The 21,105-nt window shown below is 53.0% G+C and overlaps 1 protein-coding gene across 3 annotated transcripts in view; it reads left to right on the top strand.

The window, feature by feature from the left end:
• The window catches only part of LOC144730120 (calcium-dependent secretion activator 1-like), a 117,056-nt gene that overhangs the window by 80,675 nt on the left and 15,276 nt on the right, over positions 1 to 21,105 (top strand). For 2 of the 3 annotated variants that reach the window (XM_078610691.1, XM_078610692.1), the window contains 11 exons: positions 1,570 to 1,671; positions 5,834 to 5,897; positions 6,267 to 6,390; positions 7,419 to 7,436; positions 9,048 to 9,148; positions 11,004 to 11,160; positions 11,930 to 12,080; positions 15,172 to 15,288; positions 15,681 to 15,836; positions 17,745 to 17,895; positions 20,528 to 20,596. In XM_078610691.1, coding sequence (XP_078466817.1) covers positions 1,570 to 1,671; positions 5,834 to 5,897; positions 6,267 to 6,390; positions 7,419 to 7,436; positions 9,048 to 9,148; positions 11,004 to 11,160; positions 11,930 to 12,080; positions 15,172 to 15,288; positions 15,681 to 15,836; positions 17,745 to 17,895; positions 20,528 to 20,596 — 1,210 coding nt within the window. The remainder of the gene's footprint in view (positions 1 to 1,569; positions 1,672 to 5,833; positions 5,898 to 6,266; positions 6,391 to 7,418; positions 7,437 to 9,047; positions 9,149 to 11,003; positions 11,161 to 11,929; positions 12,081 to 15,171; positions 15,289 to 15,680; positions 15,837 to 17,744; positions 17,896 to 20,527; positions 20,597 to 21,105) is intronic. The other variant, XM_078610690.1, reaches the window with a different exon arrangement.

Below are 21,105 nucleotides of genomic sequence, written 5' to 3'. Positions count from 1 at the left end.
CAAAATTTGGGGGTCAAGAATGTCAAACTTGTATTATTTTTAAACCGTGTTCTGTAAAAGATGGCAGTATCCAACACCGATGTTATTAGCCGTTGTAGTCATCTGTGTTCAATCCACTGCTGGATGAAGGCCCCCCAAGCTGTCGCGAACTCGAGCAGTCCTACGACGCAACCTAATCCATCTAGCTTATTTTACGCTAACTGATTCCATCACTCTATCTCCGCGGGGGACGTGCTTCTGGACTGTAACTGTAAATTCTGAAATTATGCTTGTTCTCATAGCTTCTGAGAAGATATTTTTCCTTTTACAGGAGTAGGTTTAAGCGGCCAGTGTTGCAGTTCAGAAATAGGCTTTTGTGTTCTGCCACCTAACGATTTGGGCATACTAAAGTCTTGAGACCCCTCCACCACCTGAAATGGCCTAACAATTTAATTCGTCGCATGTACGAGTGTTTAACGATACAAAAGAGCAAAATGTCACAGCCAGATTTAGCAGCGATTAGATCCATGGAATTTCGCTTGAAACTGCGTCAAGCATCTTCAGAACAGAATCCAGGAACACAGAATCGTATATCTGAATGCTGATGAATTTGGCTCTGGGAATTGCTCTTAACCTCATTCGAGTGAGTTAGCTGGATCGAGAACAATTTGTACCTCGTTAAAACGTGACGATTTTAATTCGATTGACAATTAAATTTTATTTTGGGCATAACTCACACATCAATTAATTATAAGTCTCCGCTCTTCCTTAGTGGAGCTGGTGTGGGCGGGCGGGCGGGCGGGCGAGCTGCTTTCTAGATGTCGCAGCCATCATCATCCAAGTCCAGAACGACGCGACTGTTGACCGCGAGTGACAGCTCTCAGGGCCACGCACACCGCGCGTGTGTGTGCACGTTGATGTGTGCGTTTGTGCGTGCGGGGAGGAAACCTGCCGCGCCAGGTCGCACGCTGTCGGCCGTCACAATGCGCACGGGAAAATCTGACGGACGCGTCCGATGTTTGAGCGTGAGGTCCGATTTGATACAGGTGGACAGATTACATCCCAACGGGATGAGCGAGCGCGAGTGTTCCTCGGTGCTCGTGTGCATGTACGTACGTGTGTGCGTGCATGTTTGTGTACCGCAGACGGGGAGCGGTAGTGCTCCGGTAGGCTTCACTGTGCAACGAACCCGGCGACTCGAGTTCGATTCCCAGCCATGGCTACCGTCAGCGGCGCATTGTATCAGAACCTGTCTCGTGCCTTAATAGGTGCTTGCTAACAGCACTCGTGTCTCACCAGTCCATGCAGCTAGGTGGGACATTTTGGTCTACACGTGTGTGTCAGCGTGGCTATCGAGTGTGCAAGGTGGTGCAACTGCACTGGGGGTCATGGGCCGCGCAGGCCCAGGCACCAGGGCTACAAAGAGGAGGGGGCGGGGAATTGGACAGAGCAGGGGGATCCATTTAATTCCTTGCACCAGCACCCATGCCAACTGTGCCCAGCCACTAATGTGTGTCTGGGCGAGTGTGGAGAGTTGTGGCATAACGAGTTGGCGCACTGCGCTACAAACCCCGTGTGTGTGTGTGGCAGGCCCGACGGGCTGGGCTCTGTGACGGTGGAGGAGAGGGACCGGTTTGAGGAGGTGAAGGAGAGACTCCGCATGCTCCTTGAGCATCAGATCACCAACTTCAGGTGAGTGGCCATCCCCTCCACACATGCAGTTCAGTCGATGAACGTTCTCAGGTATCTCACTCTCCTACCTCTCTTCTCTCATCTCACTCTAATCCCCTCCATGCACTCCCCTACCTCCCCTTCTCATCTCACTCTACTCCCCTCCATATACTCTCCTACCTCTGCCCTCTCATCACATGCTACTCTTCTCCACACACACTACACACACACTCGTGCCCATGCGCATACGACAGCTCTCCCGCGGGAAGCGCGTGAGACGACTGCCCGAGCTGCACGGGCCAGCGAGCTCCTCTGCGGAACGAAGAGGGAAAGCCACGCACGGGCCGTGCAGCGTCTAAACGGGAAGCAGCCGCGTTATACAGCCATGCAGCGGGGATGTTCGCGTCGGAATGGCCGCGGAGACGAGAGCGAGGGAGAGAGAAAAATTATATTCACAAAATGAGCAAGTGAGACGTTATCGCTTTTTTTTCATTTCGTGTTGTCGTCCGGGCCGTGACCTTTTGGTGGTGGCACATTAATTACGACGGCGCCGGAGGGTGGGCGCGCGTGCGGCGAGATCGGAGAAGAGGGAGAGAGCGGCAGAGGGAGAGAGGGGATGGGAGGAAAAAAATGAACGATGAAATGAGACTGGACAAGCTCCTCGTTGGTTGCCATGGAAATGCGGCGGCGGTGGCGGCGGGCATTAGCGGTTGGCACGGGCTCGCGGATAGAACGCCCAGGCATGCGGGCGAACACACGCGCACGCACCCACGCACGCACCGACGCACGCATATGCAGGAGTGTATGTGGAGGATAGCAGGGTGAGATGAGAAGGGGGAGGTGGGAGCGTGCGTGGAGGGGAGTAGAGCAAGATGAGAGGTGGGAGCGTGCGTGGAGGGGAGTAGAGCGAGATGAGAGGTGAGAGGTAGGCATGAGCAAGGCATTGGACGATCTTGGTGAAGACTGTGATTGAGTGCGATCTCGCGAAGGTCAGGCGCCAGGGGAAATGAACGCCTATTGATGACATCATTCAAACTGTTGATAAAAGTGGGCATGGGCAGGAGACATCGTGGCTGCATGAAGGGATGACGGGAAGGTGTGAAGAATACGAGCGGAGCGGCAACTGAGGGAATGGAGCGTGACTTGAAGGACGTCCACCGATGAAGCTGGAGCAATGAAATCATCTCGAGTGTGCCGGTGTTGCATCGCGGGATCGCGAAAGATGGTGGCGGCCACTTTAGGAGGCCATCATCCAGCAGGTGGAATGACCACGATTTACGATGATGATGGTGATGATGGTGATGATGGGAAGAAGATTCTCTCAGAATACTAGACGAGGAGAGACCTACACGTCACTGCATTTTATTGAGCGGTTCATAATCATTATAATTATTACGCAACTGAGACACACCGGGATCTTTAACGTCCCGGCAAGACTAAGATTTTAGGGAAGGCGGATGCCTCCTAGACATTGAAAAATCCTGGAAATGCTCGACAGGTGGAAACCCGAGCGCCTACGCATGCGCACACACACGTGGGCAAGTGCTGTTAGCGAGTGCCTATTAAAGCTAGCAAGGTGCACACAAAGGAACGGGAATAGGATGGGCCAGCACCATGCCCAGCCGCCATGGTTTCCCCAGTGCAGATTATTAAACGCCACAAAAAGGTACTCGTGTTAATGCTGAGTCGACCTAAGGGAGGCCACGAGGTGTACTTTGTGATTCAAGCCCAGACACACGTGCTCACTGGCCACATGCAAGTCGAGTGTACGTGGAACACGGACGTGTGGGCCCGCTCACGCGCGCACACACATACAAATTCACACTCGCACACACTGACCACATGCGCGTTAGGTGTACATGACTCTGATACGCACACACACACGCACGGGCACTCACGTACACACGCACGGGCACTCACGTACACACGCACGGGCAGACACTGTACACTCGCAAAAAGACAAACATCCCCGTATCGCTGCAGCAGAATGTTGGCACGAGTTCTCCTTGAGGTAAAGACTGGCACGGCATGGCAGACGATGTTTACACACTACACTTTATAGTAATTTGAGACCGAATCAACCTTGGGGAGGCCCAGGACTGGTTCAGATCATCGTCACTGGTGTTGGCCATGAGTGGGAATCGAACTGGGGTAATAAATCAGTGCGCTAACTGCTTCCCACAAAACTCACACACAAACAGAGAAAGAGACCCCCCGTGTAGCCTTAACAGGCTGTTGGGGCAAGTGCTGTTAGCGAGCACCTATAAAGGCCGCCACGGCAGACGAAGGGGTGGGTTGGCAGCACCACGCCCAACCGCCTTTGTCTCCCTCGTGGCAATATTTACACATCGCACCCAGGTACTTATTTCAGGCTGACCCGACTTTGGGGAGGCTCAGGACCAGTTCAGATAATCGTCACTCAATGGCAGAGCCAGGATTTTTAGGTGGGGGGGGGGGGAGCAACCCCTCCAGCAATGAAAAATTATAGAGGAGTTGTTAGTAAGTAAGGACTTGTCCCTTGCTTTTTATGCAATGCGTGTGCGGCGATGGCGCAGCCATCGATCCAGGGTCGAATTTGAACCGTGTCATGTGATCGGCATCGCGCTCGCTGAAGGTGAATGCCTTCAGGGAAGTCGTATATATACTGTATACACAACTGCGCACAATTCTGAATCACTTATAACTGCTTTGGCGTTACTTATTGCCAATTATGGACTCTCATCTCATAGTCCCTGGCACGTAATAATAGGCTACACAGTGGCAGTAGGGGTCACAAAATACCGATTTATTACTAATAAACCCCAATGATCCGATCTAAATCCCTAATTGGGGGGGGCACGTGCCACCCCACCTCCCCCTCCACTGGCTCCGCCAGTGTCGTCACTGGTGTTTGCCGTGAGCGGGAATCGAACCCAGGTCGCCAGGTTCATAGCGTAACGCGCTGACCGCTACACTACCGCTCCCCAGGCGCGCACACACACACACACGAGCACACCCTTGCCTACACACAATCGAACTCGCACGCGCGCACGGACGGCCACTCCCAGGCGGCCGGTGCAGACGAGACGAGCGCACGCACGGACGCCCACAACGCCCCAATTTGTGCTGTGAGATTTTGCACCTCACGCTTCATTAGCGACACTTTAACTCGGAGCCGCTCGCCCGCCGAGCTGCGCCGACTTAAAATTCACAAAAAAAGGTGAAAGGAAACGTGGAACAGGCGGGTGGGGGGTAGAGCGGTGGGAGGGGGGGTGCCCTTCTTTTTTGTCCGCCGAGTTATTTTGCGTCGTCGTTCCTTCATCGTTTTGTCAAAAGCCGGATTGTGTCCGGGGGGTGGGGGGGAGTGAGGGGGGGGGCAGGGGGAGGGGGTGGACCCTGGGTCCTGGGTGGCGCACAGGGGAATCGTAACGGCCGCGTCGGAGTGCTGAACCGGCTACGCTGAGAATCCTGGGTTGAGACCGGAGTCTCGCCCCCCCCCCCCCGACCTCTCAGAACCCCCCTTCTCGTAGCCCATGAAAAGATCCACGTTCGTTTTTATATCGGACCAACGTGGTGGCGGTTCTATGCCAAACTCCGCGTCATTAACCCTCCACCACATGGAGATATTGTCACGTTCACGCCTACGATATATTTTTTTGATTATTGACACACGTTGCAATGTATTGAAAACAATTCTGACCGATGAAGCTGCTTCTCCAGCGGAGGCTTGCGACTTCTCCGCAGTGTTAAATTCGGAACGCCGTGTTTATATAACAACGTAAAATATTCCGACAATAATTTATTTGCAGGCCGTTGTCAATCCCGCAGTGAAGGCCTCTCCACACCCTGCCAATTATGGAGGTTGTTTGACCGTAGTTCACTCACGCTTGTTAAAGAAACGGTTGCCATTCATTGCTGTGTGTGTGCCCTGCGCTACTAATCCGGCGACCCGGGTTTTATTCCCGCTCACGGTCAACACCAGTCACGATAATCTGAGCCGGTCCTGTGCCTCCCCTAGGTCGACTGGGCCTCAAATGAGTACCTGGTGCGGTGTATAAACATTGCCACTTGGGAGACAAAGGCAATTGGGAAGTGGTGTTGGCCACCCACCCCCTCGGGCACCGTTCTGGCCTTCATAGGTGTTCGTGACGAGCACTTTCCCCAACACTCTGTTAAGGCTATAAGGGGCATCTTTGTCTTGCAGGTATTGCTTCCCATTTGGGCGGCCGGAGGGAGGACTGAAGGCGTCTCTGTCTCTCCTGGAACGTGTGAGTGCCGCTCGGAGACACCGGCTCCATCTCCTTGTCCACGTTCCACAATCCACAATCCGCACTCCAGAAGATTAATGTGTGTCCGTGTGTCTGCCTAGGTGATGTGTGAGACCTCAATCTATATCTTTGGGCAGGTGGTGATAAATTATTGTTAATGTCCCCTGGGTGACGTGGCTGTCAAGGTGTCTCTCTTAGGTATCCTTGAAGATCTCTGTGTCTGCGTCTATGCAGGTTTCTGTCTGTGTCTGTCTGTGAGTGATTTTTAAAGAAAATTGTCTGTGTCTCTGTGCAAGTGTCTTTAAGATCTGGCTGTTACGTGTCTGTCTCGGTTTACGTTAAATTGCCCGTGTCTGTGCCTCCGTGCAGGTGATGATGAAGGACATCTCAACCCCCGTTGTCCAGGACGATGTGCAGATGCTTCTGTGTAAATGTCTGCAGAAGGCTGCCCACCTCAACTTCTCCAACGTCTGTGCCGTCGCCAGGCACGAAGGTACCCACGCACATACACACACGTGTACGCACAAATGTACGTACGTACACATGCACAAATGTACGTACGTACACACGCACGAATGTACGTACGTACACGAGCACGTATACGTGTACGCACGCACGCGACCCGGATTCGCATCCACGACCGTGGTCCGCGCAGGCCGTCCCGGTGCCAGGAGTGGGTGGAATTTGTCACGTTTTCGCACCTCCGATTAGCACGGTTGGTTACGTGCAGCACGAAGGAAGTTCCACACGCATGACGTCTTTTTAAAATCAACGTCAAGATCAAGAGACCATCGTGGTCACAGCCAGCCGCGGCTGGCCCCCTCCACACCTCACTACAAGGTTCTCCCCTCTGCCAGAATCCCGCAGCTGCTGCTGCTGCACAGGAGATGTGCATGGACCTCCAGGATCTGCCCTGACAAGTATCCCGCCGCCACCACCATCTGGCCTTAGGTCTTCTCTTCCCCTTGGTCATTGGATTCGTGGAGAACCACTCCGATGTCTCATTCGAAAATCGGGCCTCCCCAAAAACCGTGATTGATATGAAGCGTTAGTGGCGTGATGCGTTGTTTACTAGGTGTTGTGGCGTGTTGGAGACATCCTGTGTGGCGCTACGTTGGCACGTGGTAGGGTGTTTTGTGCATGTCTTTTATCTTGCCGTGTATATGCTTTGGCCCGGTTGCTGAGCACAGGCCCAAAGTCCCAAAACCATCGAGCGGCCAGCAACAATCTGCACTATTGAAGAGTTTATGCGTTACTTGAAGTGAGCAGGGTAATAAGAGCTGGGGGAAAGAGACGATGGGAGGCAGTTTTGACTTGGAGCGGTGAGAGCAAAGAAACAGAAGCGTTTTGATGGTAATTGATGACGGCAATGATGATGATGGAGAAATTATGTTGATGAATGACAATGATGATGTTAATGATGACGACGATGACTATGATGATGTTAACGATATTGTCTGCGTCCCGTAACTCTCCTCTCTAACCTCGACTCTCGTTTCTGTCCGTGTGTGTCGAGAGCAGCCAATCAGAAGGCTGCAGGTGAGGGGCATTGTGGGTCCTTGTCTGCTCCCTGATGGAGTGAGTCACTGCATGAAATTAGAATAAAAAAAATCGCAGACAAAGATGCGTTTTTCTTGAGGGAGAAAAGCAGTTCCAGGGCAATTGATGATGTGGCAGTTATGTGATATTCCTCATCGAAGAGTTTGAATTTATTTTATTTTACCAGGTAAGGTCCACTGAGATATGTAGCTCGTTTTTCGAAGTGTCTTGGCCACAATTGATAGCCCAACAAAGTGGCTTATCGTTTGGAAATTTATAGCAGCCAAATATCCTTAACGCAGGTTTCTAAAATGTGGAGGGAAAAACCGGAGGACCCGGAGAAATATCCACGCGACCACTGAGAGAAAGACACGCAAACTCCAAATATACAGCAGACGTCAGGGTCGGGATCGAACCCACAACCTCCTGTATACCAGGCGAGGTAGTTAACATCTCGCCACCATAACTGTCAACCTCATCAATGAGCTGATGCGCACATCTCCATCATGAATGGAAAATTAATTATACCAGCCACAGTAGTGTGATCGTGGCCATGCTACAAGACTATGGACTGTACATTAAAGCGCCGTAGTCTGTGCTTCTTAAGTCGAGGAATTGCAAAACTACGCAAACTCTCTCTGCTGAAGCCCTCTCGTTGTGGGCAGCAAACCTCGAAATTAGCGTATAGCTGCTGAACATATTGCTGCCACAGTGCGGCAACAATAGAATATAATGGTGTTGTTAGTTTGTGAAGTTATTTTATTCTGTCCCGTGTAAACCGTGTCAGCGAATGGATTATAATCGGTAGAGATTGTTAAAGGTGCGACGATTCAGAGGCTCGCGGTGAAAAACGTGAGACAGTGGTTTTTAACGTCTCGCTGGCAGGGTTCAGAAGGGAAATCTCGTTGCAAATGGAATATGTTTTGTTTTATTTACATTTTCAAATACAATTGTATTGAGCGGTTATATTTTTCATACATGTAGTACAATGTCGCATATTCAACTTGCTGGGAGCTGAGATATTGGCGGACATGTGAAAAGGTCGAATGAAGTAAACGTGTATATAAAATGACAGTCGTGCTGCTATGCGTGAATAAAGCACCGGTGTGGGCCGGTTAATTAGGTCAGGGCGGAACTGTGACAGTCGGATATGTGGCCGTTGAGCTGTTCAGACATTTGGCTGCATGACCCTCCGTGTGCTGGGGGGGGGGGCGGGGTGAAGCGGCGGCGCTGTGGGCGTCACGAGCGCTCCGCTGGAGTGGAGAACTAACGAGCGTCATCCCCCCCCACTACACCTCCAAACGTCTCGCTCTCCCCATTTCTCGTCTCCCTTTGCTTCTCCACCACCACCACCTCCTGGCATTCCATGTCTCTTGCATCCCCGTGTTTTCCACGCATCTCGTCCATGTCTCCTGCACATCTCCTTCGTGGTTTCCCCCGTATTCCCCCGTATCTTCTCCGCATCTCCCCCCCCCCCGTGTCTCCCCCCGCGTTCCCCCCCCGCATCTCCCCCTACGTCTCCCTCCACGTCAAACCCCCCTGCCCCCCCGCGTCTCCTCCCGCGTCCCTTTGTCTGCGGCACTGGATGTGTTGTGGCCGGCACGGGAGCAGAGGCCGGCGTGACGCCACCAGTGCGGCGTCTGGAGGAGACGCTGCGTCTCGCGGAGCACTGCATCGACGTGCTGCAGCAGAACCACGACTACCACTGGGAGGCACGCGCACGCACACACACCTGTGTGTCCGTCTTCCTCTCTGATGCTCTGTCACTCTGCATGTCTGCTACGTTGCCGCCTGTCTGTTTCACGACACCCGTTTGTCACTTTCTCTCTGTTCACTTCTCTGTCGATTCTTCGGTCTACTTTTTTTTTAGTCTCCCCATCTGCTACGTTCTTTTATTCATGAGTCTATTTGTCAACTCGTCTGTTGGTTTCTATATTTTTCTATCGGTCCACCCGTCAGTATTTCTGGCCATTTGTCTTCAGGTAATTTGGCTGTCTGTCTTCCTGTCTGTTTCTCGACTGTTATGTCAGGCAACCTCTGTCCACCTGCTATGTCTGCTCTGTCTGCCTCTTGCAGTCCATATTCATCTGATGTTCACCTACTTGTCCACGCCTTGGCACAGACACCTGTCACATAATCGGTAAGCCGCTTGACGATGTGAGTTGCCCACTGACCTCTGACCTCTCTTCTTCCTCCTCCTCTCTCGTCCTCCACTCCTCCTCTCTCCTCATTCCTCTCTCCTCCTCCTCTGCACTGCTCCCCCGCCGACAGGGAAGAGAGGTGAGCCATCGCTAGACCATACCGCACACGACTCCTCTCGATGCCACGGGCCCAACACAATCCCATCGCTATCACTCCAGCTGCTCGTCCCCTCCCAGAACCTTGCCAACGGCGATGACGCGGCACAGCGGTAGCGCATTCACCGCTTGTTGTTGCAGAGGTCCGCGGTTCGAATCCAGCGGCCGCCCTAGTTATTATTAACCGTAGTAGTAATAATAGTGGCACTACGCAGAGTCTGCTTTAGTCGCACAGGACTTTAAAGATCCCCTGACGTCATTCACAAGAGCAGGCCGTCGTGTGCCGGCGTCGGGGGGTCCACATTTGTAAAAGTTCAAAACCACCCGCGATTGATTAAGTTCGGGATTACACAGAGCAATCATCGCCCCCTACTGGCAGACTCGTGCCCCAGGTAACTCGCACAAACGAGACTCTATCCTGGTGTCTCGAGTTCTCGCCTGCTAAATCAACTTGAAACTTGACAACTCGATTCACTTAGTGGGAATGGCTTGGGATGTTTTCCAAAGAACGAAATACTTTAGTCGCTGGCAAGGCCACTTCATTGTGTGGAGAGTACTTGCGCGTGTGTGTGTCTGTGTAATCACCGGTACTAATAGTGGGTGTGGGAGTGCAGTGGTTTGCGCTCCTGCGCTACCATCTCGGTGACACGGGCTAGCTTCCTGCTCACGACCACTAACGGTGACGGCTAATATCTGAACAGGTCCTGGTACTCCCCTAGGTCGACTCAGCATTTAATGAGTACCTGCTGCGATGTGTGTAAAACATAACCACCTGGTGTTGGCCACCCACCTACCCCCACTTGTGCCATGCAGGCCTTCATAGATGCTACTCGCCAACTGCACTTTTTGCCCCAATACTCTGTTAAAGGCTAAACTAAACTCAGCAATTGTTTTTTTTTTATTTTACCCGGTAAGGCCCACTGAGCTATATAGCTCTTTTCAGTAGCGACCTGGCTATCACAAATTATAGCTCAACGAAGTGGCTTATCACGTTGGACATTTACAGCAGCCAAATACTCTAAACGCGTGGTGATGTTGATTCTAAATGTGGAGGGGAAAAACTGGAGGGCCCGGAGAAAAATCCACGCGACCACGGGGAGAGAGACACACAAACTCCAAATATACAGCAGGCATCAGGGTCTGGATCGAACCCACGGCCTCCTGTTTAACAGACGAGGTAGTTAACATCTCATAACCGTGGGGCACCACGGTGTAAGGAGGTCAAGGCTACACGGGGGACCTTTGCCTCTGCAACGCTCGTCCACCGCAGGCATTCGCCTTCTGGTCGGAGCTGATGGGCGAGCACGCCGAGACGTTCCTGTCGCTCTACGTGGACGACTTCGACGCGGCCATCGCGATGCAGCCCGCCGAGTCATGGGACAGCTTCCCGCTCTTCCAGCTGCTCAACGACTACCTGCGCGCCGACCGTGAGCGTCACCGACACCGCCTCCGGGTGCCGGTGAAGGGGTTAGGGTGGCAGGCAGTGGGCATTGCTAGAGATGCAGAGAAGGGAAATGACGAAATAGCCTGAGCAACGCTTGCGCTCATCGCAGCGTTTCCAAGCGGGGTATTTTTGTTCGACGTTTTACAACCGAATGATCAAGTGCTTTTTCGCAAAAGGCTGCTGCTTGCTTGCTGGCTGCTCGTAATTGGAAATAAACAAGCCTGTGCGCTGCTGTGCCCGCCGTAGACGTGAGTGAGAGCGATTGCGCAAGATTTGCTGCAATGGGGCCGTCCCCTACCCCCTGCTGTGCCGCGACGACACCGCGAGTTACGTTCACTCGGCACATAATAGGGGGCACTCGTCACACGTGCTTTATTTGTGTGTTTTTTTTCTGGCCAATTTAGGGAAGCACCAGCCTTGGGGCCCCTTGCCTGCTGCGCGCTCGGGGTCATGAAGGAGCTGTGGGAAACTCTGGCCTTAAGAACGTGGGGAGAGAGTGGGGGTTTGGCGTGCCTCAATGTTTGGAAGAAGTAGCCGAACCCTACAGAGTGACTTACGGGTGCACTCCGCCGCGGAGGTTGCTGATGGCGATCCAGAGCCTGAGACCGGCCAAAGCGACTGGCGGGGGGCGATTTTGCTGATCGAATGCGCGAGGGAGGGTAGTGAATCGGTAGCGGGCAGTCCGCGTGGGGGAACCGGGTCGGGTTGCACAGGACGTGTGGGGAAGGAGGCCGTTGTTCGTGTGTGTGTAGCTTACCTGTGCAACGGGAGATTTCACCGGCACCTGCAGGACATCTTCGGGCCCATGGTGGTGCGTTACGTGGACCTCATGGAGACTTCCATCGCCCAGTCCATCAGCAAGGGCATCGAGCGCGAGTCTTGGGAGCCCGTCAAGTACGTGGGGTACGGACGCGCGGGCAACATGTCGCCAGAGTGGTTCGGGGGTGTTCAGATCGCCAAGCTGGAACAGCGGAGATCCTGGTTACAAAGCGACCTCGGACGCCCGCCGTTCTCACGTGCAGTCAATGGTCTCATCACGGGCGCTAATCGCTGCTTAAATGATCATCACATTAAATTTGGTCCGACAACTTAATTTGGCTCCATTCCAGCTCGAAGATCTCAAATGTCTTCTTGACTGCCGTGCGTCGAATATTACTCAGTGGCTGAGTGGATGAGGAAAAGCTGCCCACCTCGGTGGTAGCTCTGTACTATCTGCTTCCGCGAGCAGTTCTTTAACAATCAATGGCCCACACCGCTCTGCGAGAGTTCTGAATGGATTCTGCGTGTCTTGACGTTGGGTTCCGGTACTACGTTGAGGATTAAATTAGGGTAAACATTACACAAAGTGAAAAGAAGGTGGAAGGATGTGAGCACGGGAGAAGTGGATGGTGTGGTCGAGCCTCGGGAGCTGGCGAGCGGCGACAGTGGCTCCCGGGAATCGGGTGGCATCAGCGAGCAAAGCTCTTCATGAATAACTTATTTAATTGTGTCGTTTTTATTGACTCATTTGTATTGTTTTTTTGGGAGGGTGGGGGTGTAAAGGAGATTGTGAATTGTAACAATTAGAGTTTAAATTCGACTCAAAAGTGTATTTTAAAATGTGTTCCTTGGAGGAATCCGATGAGCTATAAAGCTCTTTTTCACAAATGTCCAGTAGGGGCGGGTCAGAACGTTACAACAACAAACTACAAAAACACGATGGGAGTGCAAAGTAGAGGAAAGGTGAGCAAATGGCACAAAATATACAAATAAAATTAAACAATAATTTTTAAAGCTGACTGAGCTATTAGCTTATTTTTAAAAAGTGACCTGGCCACAAATGATAGCTCAACGAAAGTGCCTTATCATGTTGAAAGTTTCTAGCCACCAAATAATCAAAATGCATGTTTCTATACAGTGCTTCTTTGCTATCATTTCTATCGACTCATGTGTTAAATAAATAATTTATATTTTTTCTTTTGCGGGAACTTTACCAATATACTGCTGTAATGGGGATTCGTTTTAACCACGATGCTAGTTGGTACGAGTTGGCGGAGTGGATGTGGGGGGTGATGGGCCAGGAGCAATTCAGATACCACTCGCCACTGATGATGTTGGCCGTGGCCCGAAATTCACATCTGTGTCGTCGAATTCACATCGCAGTATGCTAACCACTCACTCCCCGCAACGCAAGCAACTTGCAAGCATGAACGTACACACAACCTTGCCTACACGGACACGCAAACGCACAAATACAAACATCCCCGTATATAGCCTTAAGAGGTTACCAGGCCAAATGCTCTGAGTTTGCGAGCACCTATGAAAGCTGGCATGGCACACGACGGATGGCATGGCCAGCACCGTCCCCGGCCGCCTTTGTCTCCCCAATGCTGAAGTTTACACACTGCACCAGGTACTCATTCAAACCGAGTTAACCTAGGGTGGGTGAGTGGGAGAAGGGTGGGGGGCATACGTACACACACGCACACACGGGCACACACGGACGCATGTGCGCTCGCACGCTCGCACGTGTCGCCCCTGATGTCATTATCGCCCGCACACCTGCCCGCGACGGACACCTGTCCTACGCGCGGCGGTGGCGGCGATGGCGACGGAGCCCGCGCGTCCGATTGGCTCGCGGTAACGAACACTGTGGCGTTGTCCCGCTAATTAAACTCCCAGGGAGCCGTCCGAAATTACACATTGCGCGCCACTCCCGCCGGTGGCGGGGTTCGTTGTGCCCCATTAACTCTTTAGTGACCTCGCGGCGCTGACACCCGCACCTCCCACCACCCCAAAGGGGGGGGGGCGGGGGCGGAATTCCCCACAGAAACAATGGGGGGGGGTGAAGCCCCCGCTCACCCCCCCACCCCGCCCCCCCCTGCCCCCACCCTTCCCTCCCAGATATCAAACTCACTTTAATGATCGACAGTGAAAGCAAAACATCCCTGGGTGGCTCCTCCATCGCGTGGGCGCTGCCATCGCCGGAGAAGCCGCACTCCGTCACCTTTGTCTCGTGGGTGCCGATGCCGTTCGTCATCGTCGTCATCATCAGCCATGATCGATCCACTGCTGGATAAAATGGCCCTCCCCAAGCCGTCAACATCTCCTATGGTCCTGAAATGGATTGGACGATCCATCCAGCTCCGAATCGGCTGATTTTATCGATTAATCTCCACGTTTTGTCTCTAGTTTGTTGTTCTTTCCCCGTACCTCTGATTAGCACGGTTGGCTACGTACAGTGAGAAGGAAGTTCAACATACATAAATACAAACGTGACAACCATGTCGGGTGGTGGAGAGTGAATTACAAATAACTACCACGTGGCCCAACCCAAACAACGAATATCGATCAATGCATAGGCTTTGAACACATTCTCCCCTTCAATAAATATCCGCGATAGACGGCTTTGCCTGTTCTGCAGCGGCGTTTGTTGTCCGCGCTCCACAGAAGGCGAATTGCTCGCTCGACGGGTGATCGGGATCACACGTTCGTCAGCAGCGCTTGATTTCTCGTTGGTAATGTTGTAGGCACGTGACTCACAGCCTCCAGCCATCGCGAGGAGTGCACCGAATGGGGTGTGCCCAGTGTGGAAATATTTTGTGGGTCCTAAAACCCAGCTGAAGTTAAAACCCTTATTTGTCAGTGTTCAGCAGGAGGCTTAGAGCGGCGTTAAACTCGCAGCTGACCCTACCCCGTGATGGGAACCAAGCAACCTCCACGCTGTGACTGTGTGCATCTTCGTGTCTCCCCCCCACCTCACCCTCCTCCCTACCGTGTCTCGCCTCATCCTCCTGTCTCCCTCCTCCTACGCCTCACGTCTCCCCGCTCTTCCCCGCGTCTTCCTATTCCTCCCTGTTTCCCTCCTCCTCTTCCCCATGTCTCCTCCTCCCTGAATCTCTTTCCTCCTCCCCATGTCGCCTTTCTCCCCCCCCCCCGGCCCCGTGTCTCCCTCCTCCCCCTCTGTGTCTCGCTTCTTCCTTCCCGTGTCCCCCCCCCCCCCCAATCGGTGCAGGAGCCTCACGGGGAACCTGCCCAAGGTGCCCGTGACCCTGCCCCCCGTGACGCTGCCCCCCGTCAACCTGCCCAGCTTCTCGGCCCCCTCGTGGGTCTCCTCCATCTACAACTCGGAGTGAGCGTCCGTGGCGTTACTCTTCCCCCCCTCCCACCATGTCGCGTGGGGGGAGGAGGGGTGAACTTCTTTCGTACCATACCTAACCAACCGTGATAATCGGAGAGGGTGCGGTGTGTATTCGACTTCAGCACTGGGGAGACAAAGGCGGTCCGGCCATCGCGTAGGCCTCCCGCTCCCTCGTGTGCCGTGCGGGCCTTCATAGGTGCTCGCTAACACCACTCGCCCCGACAGTTCTACGGCTACACGCGTGCCATCGTGACGCATGACCCCCGCGCGCACCGGGTCGTGCGATGTCACGCGATTCCCGCTTGTTGCCATACCCCCCTTCCCTGTTGTCGTGCGATTTCCCCCCCCCCGCCGCCGCCCGCCCGCACGTTATCGCCCGCCAGTAACGAGTCCGCCGAGTCCATCGACCTCTTCTGGAAGCTGGACACGCTGCAGAGCTTCGTGTCGGGGCTGCACTGGCCCGACCCCGAGTTCGGCGAGCAGCTGGAGGGGCGGCTCAAGCAGATGGCGAGCGACATGATCCAGACGTGCGTCAAGCGGTGAGGCCTCGCGTTCGGTCCCGCGCGCAGTCTTCAACGGGGGACCGGACCCCCCCCCCGCCCTCCCCCCCCCACCGCTTCCACCCCCCCCCACCCCCCACGGGCGTGGAGCCGGTGTTGCCAAGTCGGTGATTTTATCGCTCGATTCCTAGCGACCTTTGTGGTTTTCTCTAGCCGCCGACATGTCCAAAACGACGACTCGCACAATTCCAGGTTTGCATCAAGGTTCCTGTAGCAATTGTCTATCGGTAACGCTCGGTGAAATGCCAAGTGACGTTTTTGACGACATTAGAAGGAATCTCTCTTGCAAGACGTGTGGCCGTTGTGGAAGAGTAGGCCAAAATGCCCTCAACTGAGGGCGGAGTCTAGAACTCCTCCCACCAGTGGAGGCCCTTATGCCAGCAGTTCCATGAGCAAGAAATTGCAGGGCTGATCTTCTTAGGTTTTTTCGGTAAAGTCACGTAGAAAGTAAAATAAAATAAAAAATAAAAACAAAAATCACGACGTTTCGGAGGCAACACAAGTCTCCGTCATCAGGTGGGACCGTCACAGCCAGATTAGCTGTATCAAGTGAGGCAATGATTCAAGATGTAATCCCTTAAAAGCGAGTTGAGGGGGGAGGGAGAGGGAGGGGGGAGCTCATCAGACTATGGTAGCCAATGAAAGGAACGTATCGGGAGGGAGGGGGGGCGAGGCCAAAAGGGTGGGCGACGGACGTGGAAGCGCTTGTGCGCAAGCGGCCAATTACTGCACACGCCAACACAATGGAGAGAGAGGGGGAGTGGGGGGTCTGATACACATGATAGACAAAAGAACGAAAATGCCCATGTTTATACCAATGCTGGCTGAACAATGAAGAGAGTACTGTTAAAATAACTGGGAATGTTAACACTCGGTAAAGTACAGTATCATCTTATCTGACAGGCACTAAAATAGTGCCTGTCAGATAAGATGGTCCACAGTACTCTCTTCATTGTTTCAGCCAGCATTGGTATAAACATGGGCATTTTCGTTCTTTTGTCTATCATGTGTATCAGACCCCCCACTCCCCCTCTCTCTCCATTGTGTTGGCGTGTACAGTAATTGGCCGCTTGCGCACAAGCGCTTCCACGTCCGTCGCCCCCCCTTTTGGCCTCGCCCCCCCCCCCGCCCCCCCCCCTCCCTCCCGATACGTTCCATTCATTGGCTACCATAGTCTGATGAGCTCCCCCTAAGTTTGTACCCATCATCATTTTCGTTCTTTTGTCTATCATGTGTATTAGACCTCCCCCTCCTCCTCTCTGCCCATTGTGTTGGCGGGTGCAGGGGCTGGCCGCTTGCGCACAATCACTCCATTGTGTTGGCGTGTGCAGTAATTGGCCGCTTGGGCACAAGCGCTTCCACGTCCATCGCCCACCCTTTTGGCCTCGCCCCCCCTCCCTCCCGATACGTTCCTTTCATTGGCTACCATAGTCTGATGAGCTCCCCCCTCCCTCTCCCTCCCCCCTCAACTCGCTTTTAAGGGATTACATCTTGAATCATTGCCTCACTTGATACAGCTAATCTGGCTGTGACGGTCCCACCTGATGACGGAGACTTGTGTTGCCTCCGAAACGTCGTGATTTTTGTTTTTATTTTTATTTGATTTTACTTTCTACGTGACTTTACCGAAAAAACCTAAGAAGATGATTCCTTGCAGTCACGAAAGCTTCAAATCTAGAATTAATGCAGGGCTGATCCTTTACCCTTTGAAAAGGCCTATTGCGCGTGGCCTTCTGATCTTCCTTTGGCGACTTTTTCACTCTCAGGATTTGGCAACACCGATGGGGTGATATCTCCATTCATGACCCCGATACCCCGCCGCCACCCATGTGATCTCGTGACCCTCGTGACCCCGTGCGTGTGACCCCCCCCCCTCCCCCCCGCCAGCACGCGGATTGCGTTTGAAGCGAAGCTGGCGAAGACGAGCCGCTCGACGGACTTCCGCACGCCACAGTCGGTGTGCACGATGCTCAACGTGCTGGTCGAGGCCAAGGGCCAGACGGCCAAGCTAGGAGGGGCGCTGGAGAGCTCCAAGGAGGTGCGCGGCCCTTCGCGGGAATCGTCAGTGTGGCCGGCGTCACGGGCGTCATCGACACGAGCGGTGTCATCGGCATCTTCGGCGTCATCAGTGTCGTCGGCTTGATCGGTGTCATAAGCGTCTTCGCCATCATCAGTTCCATCAGTGTCATCAGCATCATCAGTATTGTCAGCGTTACCAGTGTCACCAGTGTCTCATCAGTGTCATCAGCATAATCCGCATCATCAATTGCATCGCAATAACCAGTGTCACCAGTGTTACTGGCGTTTTCGTCAACACTACCACCGCCATCATCATCATCACCATATTTGATCTCATGATCACTGTCAATTGTCATTATCACAACCGGTATATTCATCACCATCATCATCATCATCATCACCGTCATCTGCATCATCATCACCATCCATGCTCACCGCTTACTCAACACTTCACCACGTGTTCATCATCATCATTATCGTCATCATTGTCACCATTCCCGTAATCATTACATTCCATCATCACCCTTGTCCAGTGCCATCTTCGTCACCGCGCATATCACAAAAATTGCCGTCGTGTGTACTCACGTGTGCCACGCGCAGAGTTAAGAAACCCATCAGCGCCGAACGATCTGCGTTTATATACGCTGCTGCTGAAACGAAGTTGGTTTCTAGATGGGAAGCCGTGGTGGAGGGGAGGGCGAGGGGGAGAGGGGAGGGGGAGGCGTGCCGACGTGCGGCCTTGCAACCCTGCTGTGAAAATAAAGAGCTCTCTTTCTCCGGAGACAATGGGGCAATTGCAGATATCGTTAGAGAATGTTTGTATGTTTCACACCATACGTAGCCAACCGTGCTAACCCAGAGGTCCAGGGGAAGGACAAAAAAACGGAACACAAAAAGCAGTTCTAGAGAAATGAGTTTTCAATTTCTATTTAAAAGTGCATGGCTCCATTCGCAACGTGTGGACCTGTGCAAGGCAGCAGTGTGTGGCGTCAGCGCCCAGTCTACGGCCACGTGGCCTTTTTCATCCATCTGTATTGTCCCTATTTGTACATCCACACCCCCCCCCCCGCTATAAATTTCACCACACGTCCGCGTGCCACATCTCTCAACTCCCTCTTGCCCACCCTGGCAAGTCAATCGAGGGGTGGGGGGGGGGACTCCTCTATTCGAGCCACAGTGCCCGTGGGGCTACCCATCCGTGCCCTCCACGCCCAGGGCCTAACTTCAGCTGGTTCTGGCCGGCGGGCACACTACATCCATAATTATTTATTTATACTGCAGGAGGAATCCGATGAGCTATAAAGCTAGATGTCCAGTAGTGGCGGGTCAGAACGTTACAACAACAAACAGTACAAAAACAGGATAGGGAAGTGCAAAGTACGGGATAGGAAAGGTAAACAAATCACTTTAAAAATATGCAAATAAAACTCAACAATTTTTTTTTATCTTACCAGGTAACTTATGTTTCAGCATTGACCTGGCCACAAATAACAGCTCAACAAAAGTGGTTTGTTCCGTGGAAATTTACAGCAGCAAAATAAACTAAATAACCCAGTATATTTCTCGCCGTGGCTGTAGCTACCACTCACGTGCCCTACCCCAGTCGTGTGCGTATGTTGGCTCACGTGCGTGCACGTATTCGCGTGAACGAGCGCGTGTGTGTCCCCGCCTGTGTGCGCTCTGTGCGGCAGTACACCCTCGTCCCCGTGCGCGCATCCTGAGAGTCGTCCTTGGCTGTGCGCGCGTCTCTTTGTCGCGTGCAATTACACATTCCGTATCGGAATGGGTCCGTGTCTCACTGAGCTACCTGAAAGCGCCTCTTTAAAATTCCTAATTTGTTTCAATGTCACCGTTTCATCATCCCTCCCCCCCGCCCAATCTTCCAAACCCCCTCCTCGAAACTGGGGAGGGGGGGGGGTGTGGGGGGTTTATCCCCTCTCGGGAAAAGCCATCAGCCTTTCACATATTTAACAGAATCGGGAGGCCTTTTGGCCTCTCCATATCCGATGGCATTTCGCAGTGTTTGCGAATATGAAGCACTTGCCCCAAACAATATGTTAAGACTGCACAGAGATCTTGGTATTTGTATATGAGAAGTTCGGGGAGTTATCGTGTCGCAGTTAGCACACTACGCTATGATCCCGGCGGCAATGTCGGCTCAGTCGACCTAGGGGCCTCTCCTAGGTCGACTGAGCCTTAAATGAGTACCCGGTGCCATGTGCAGAAAACATCGGCGCTCGGGAGACTAAGGCGGCTGGGCGTGATCCTGGCCGCACCACCATGTTCATGTGCCATGCCGGCCTTTGTAGATACTCGCTAACAGCATTTTATCCCACCGGTCTATACGGCTATACCAGCTGGCGGGACCATCCTGTCTATTTCCTCATGCACATTCCAACGTGTATGTGTGTGCGTGTGATTGTGAGCCATCCCATGGCACATGGGTCTGTCAGGCGAGCCTTCGACACTTCACGTGGCCTCAAAGTGCACCTGGCCTGGCACAGGCGCCGTGGTGAGGTCACCGTTACTTATTGGTTTATGAGCACGCGTGTGTGCACGAGTGTACGTGGATGTGTTCTTGAGTGCATATTTGTTCCTTGCATGTATGTGTGTGTTGATGTGTGTACATGTGTGTGTTTGTGTGCGAGCAGCAACAGAAGAAGATCGAGCAGCTAATTGAAGACACATTCAAGGACATGATCGGCATCATGGTGGCCAAGGTTCGTCCACAAATAAAAACCGGCATCCTTTGAGTTGCGTGGTACACAAACCGGGAACCATGACCCTGAGAGTGGGGGCCCCCCCACCCAACACTGCCCCATATTTCCATTCCCACGAATGGAGTTATTTGCATTGTTCGTGCCAGCAATTGGTGCAAAGCTGGCACTGAAAACAGAAGCTTCCCAGAGTTAATATCAAACGGGGAGCCAGTTTCCTCCTTCACAGTTGCTGTTACCATCTTCAGTTTGAACGCCACTGTTGGATACTCTCGTTCGAGATTGTCTTTTTTAAATCCTGGCTGGGAGAGGTGTGTGTGTGTGCATTTGTTTTTGCCAAAGTAGGAGGGCACAGGTGGTGCATCGGCCAGCCATCTCAGTCAGTCAACCTATGCCACCTAGGTAACTAGTCCGCTTCAGAAAGCGGACTAATTACAGTCTTGAGCAGGGTTTTAGATTGTCAATTGTGTTGTATTATCGTGTGGTGTGTACAGTCAATACACCGTCTAAAC

The sequence above is a fragment of the Lampetra planeri genome, chromosome 34 (assembly GCF_965212315.1).
Source record: "Lampetra planeri chromosome 34, kcLamPlan1.2.h2, whole genome shotgun sequence".
Lineage (NCBI taxonomy): Eukaryota > Metazoa > Chordata > Hyperoartia > Petromyzontiformes > Petromyzontidae > Lampetra > Lampetra planeri.
The sequence above is the reverse complement of the archived record's forward strand: the minus strand, read 5'-3'. Positions and strand labels throughout refer to the sequence as shown.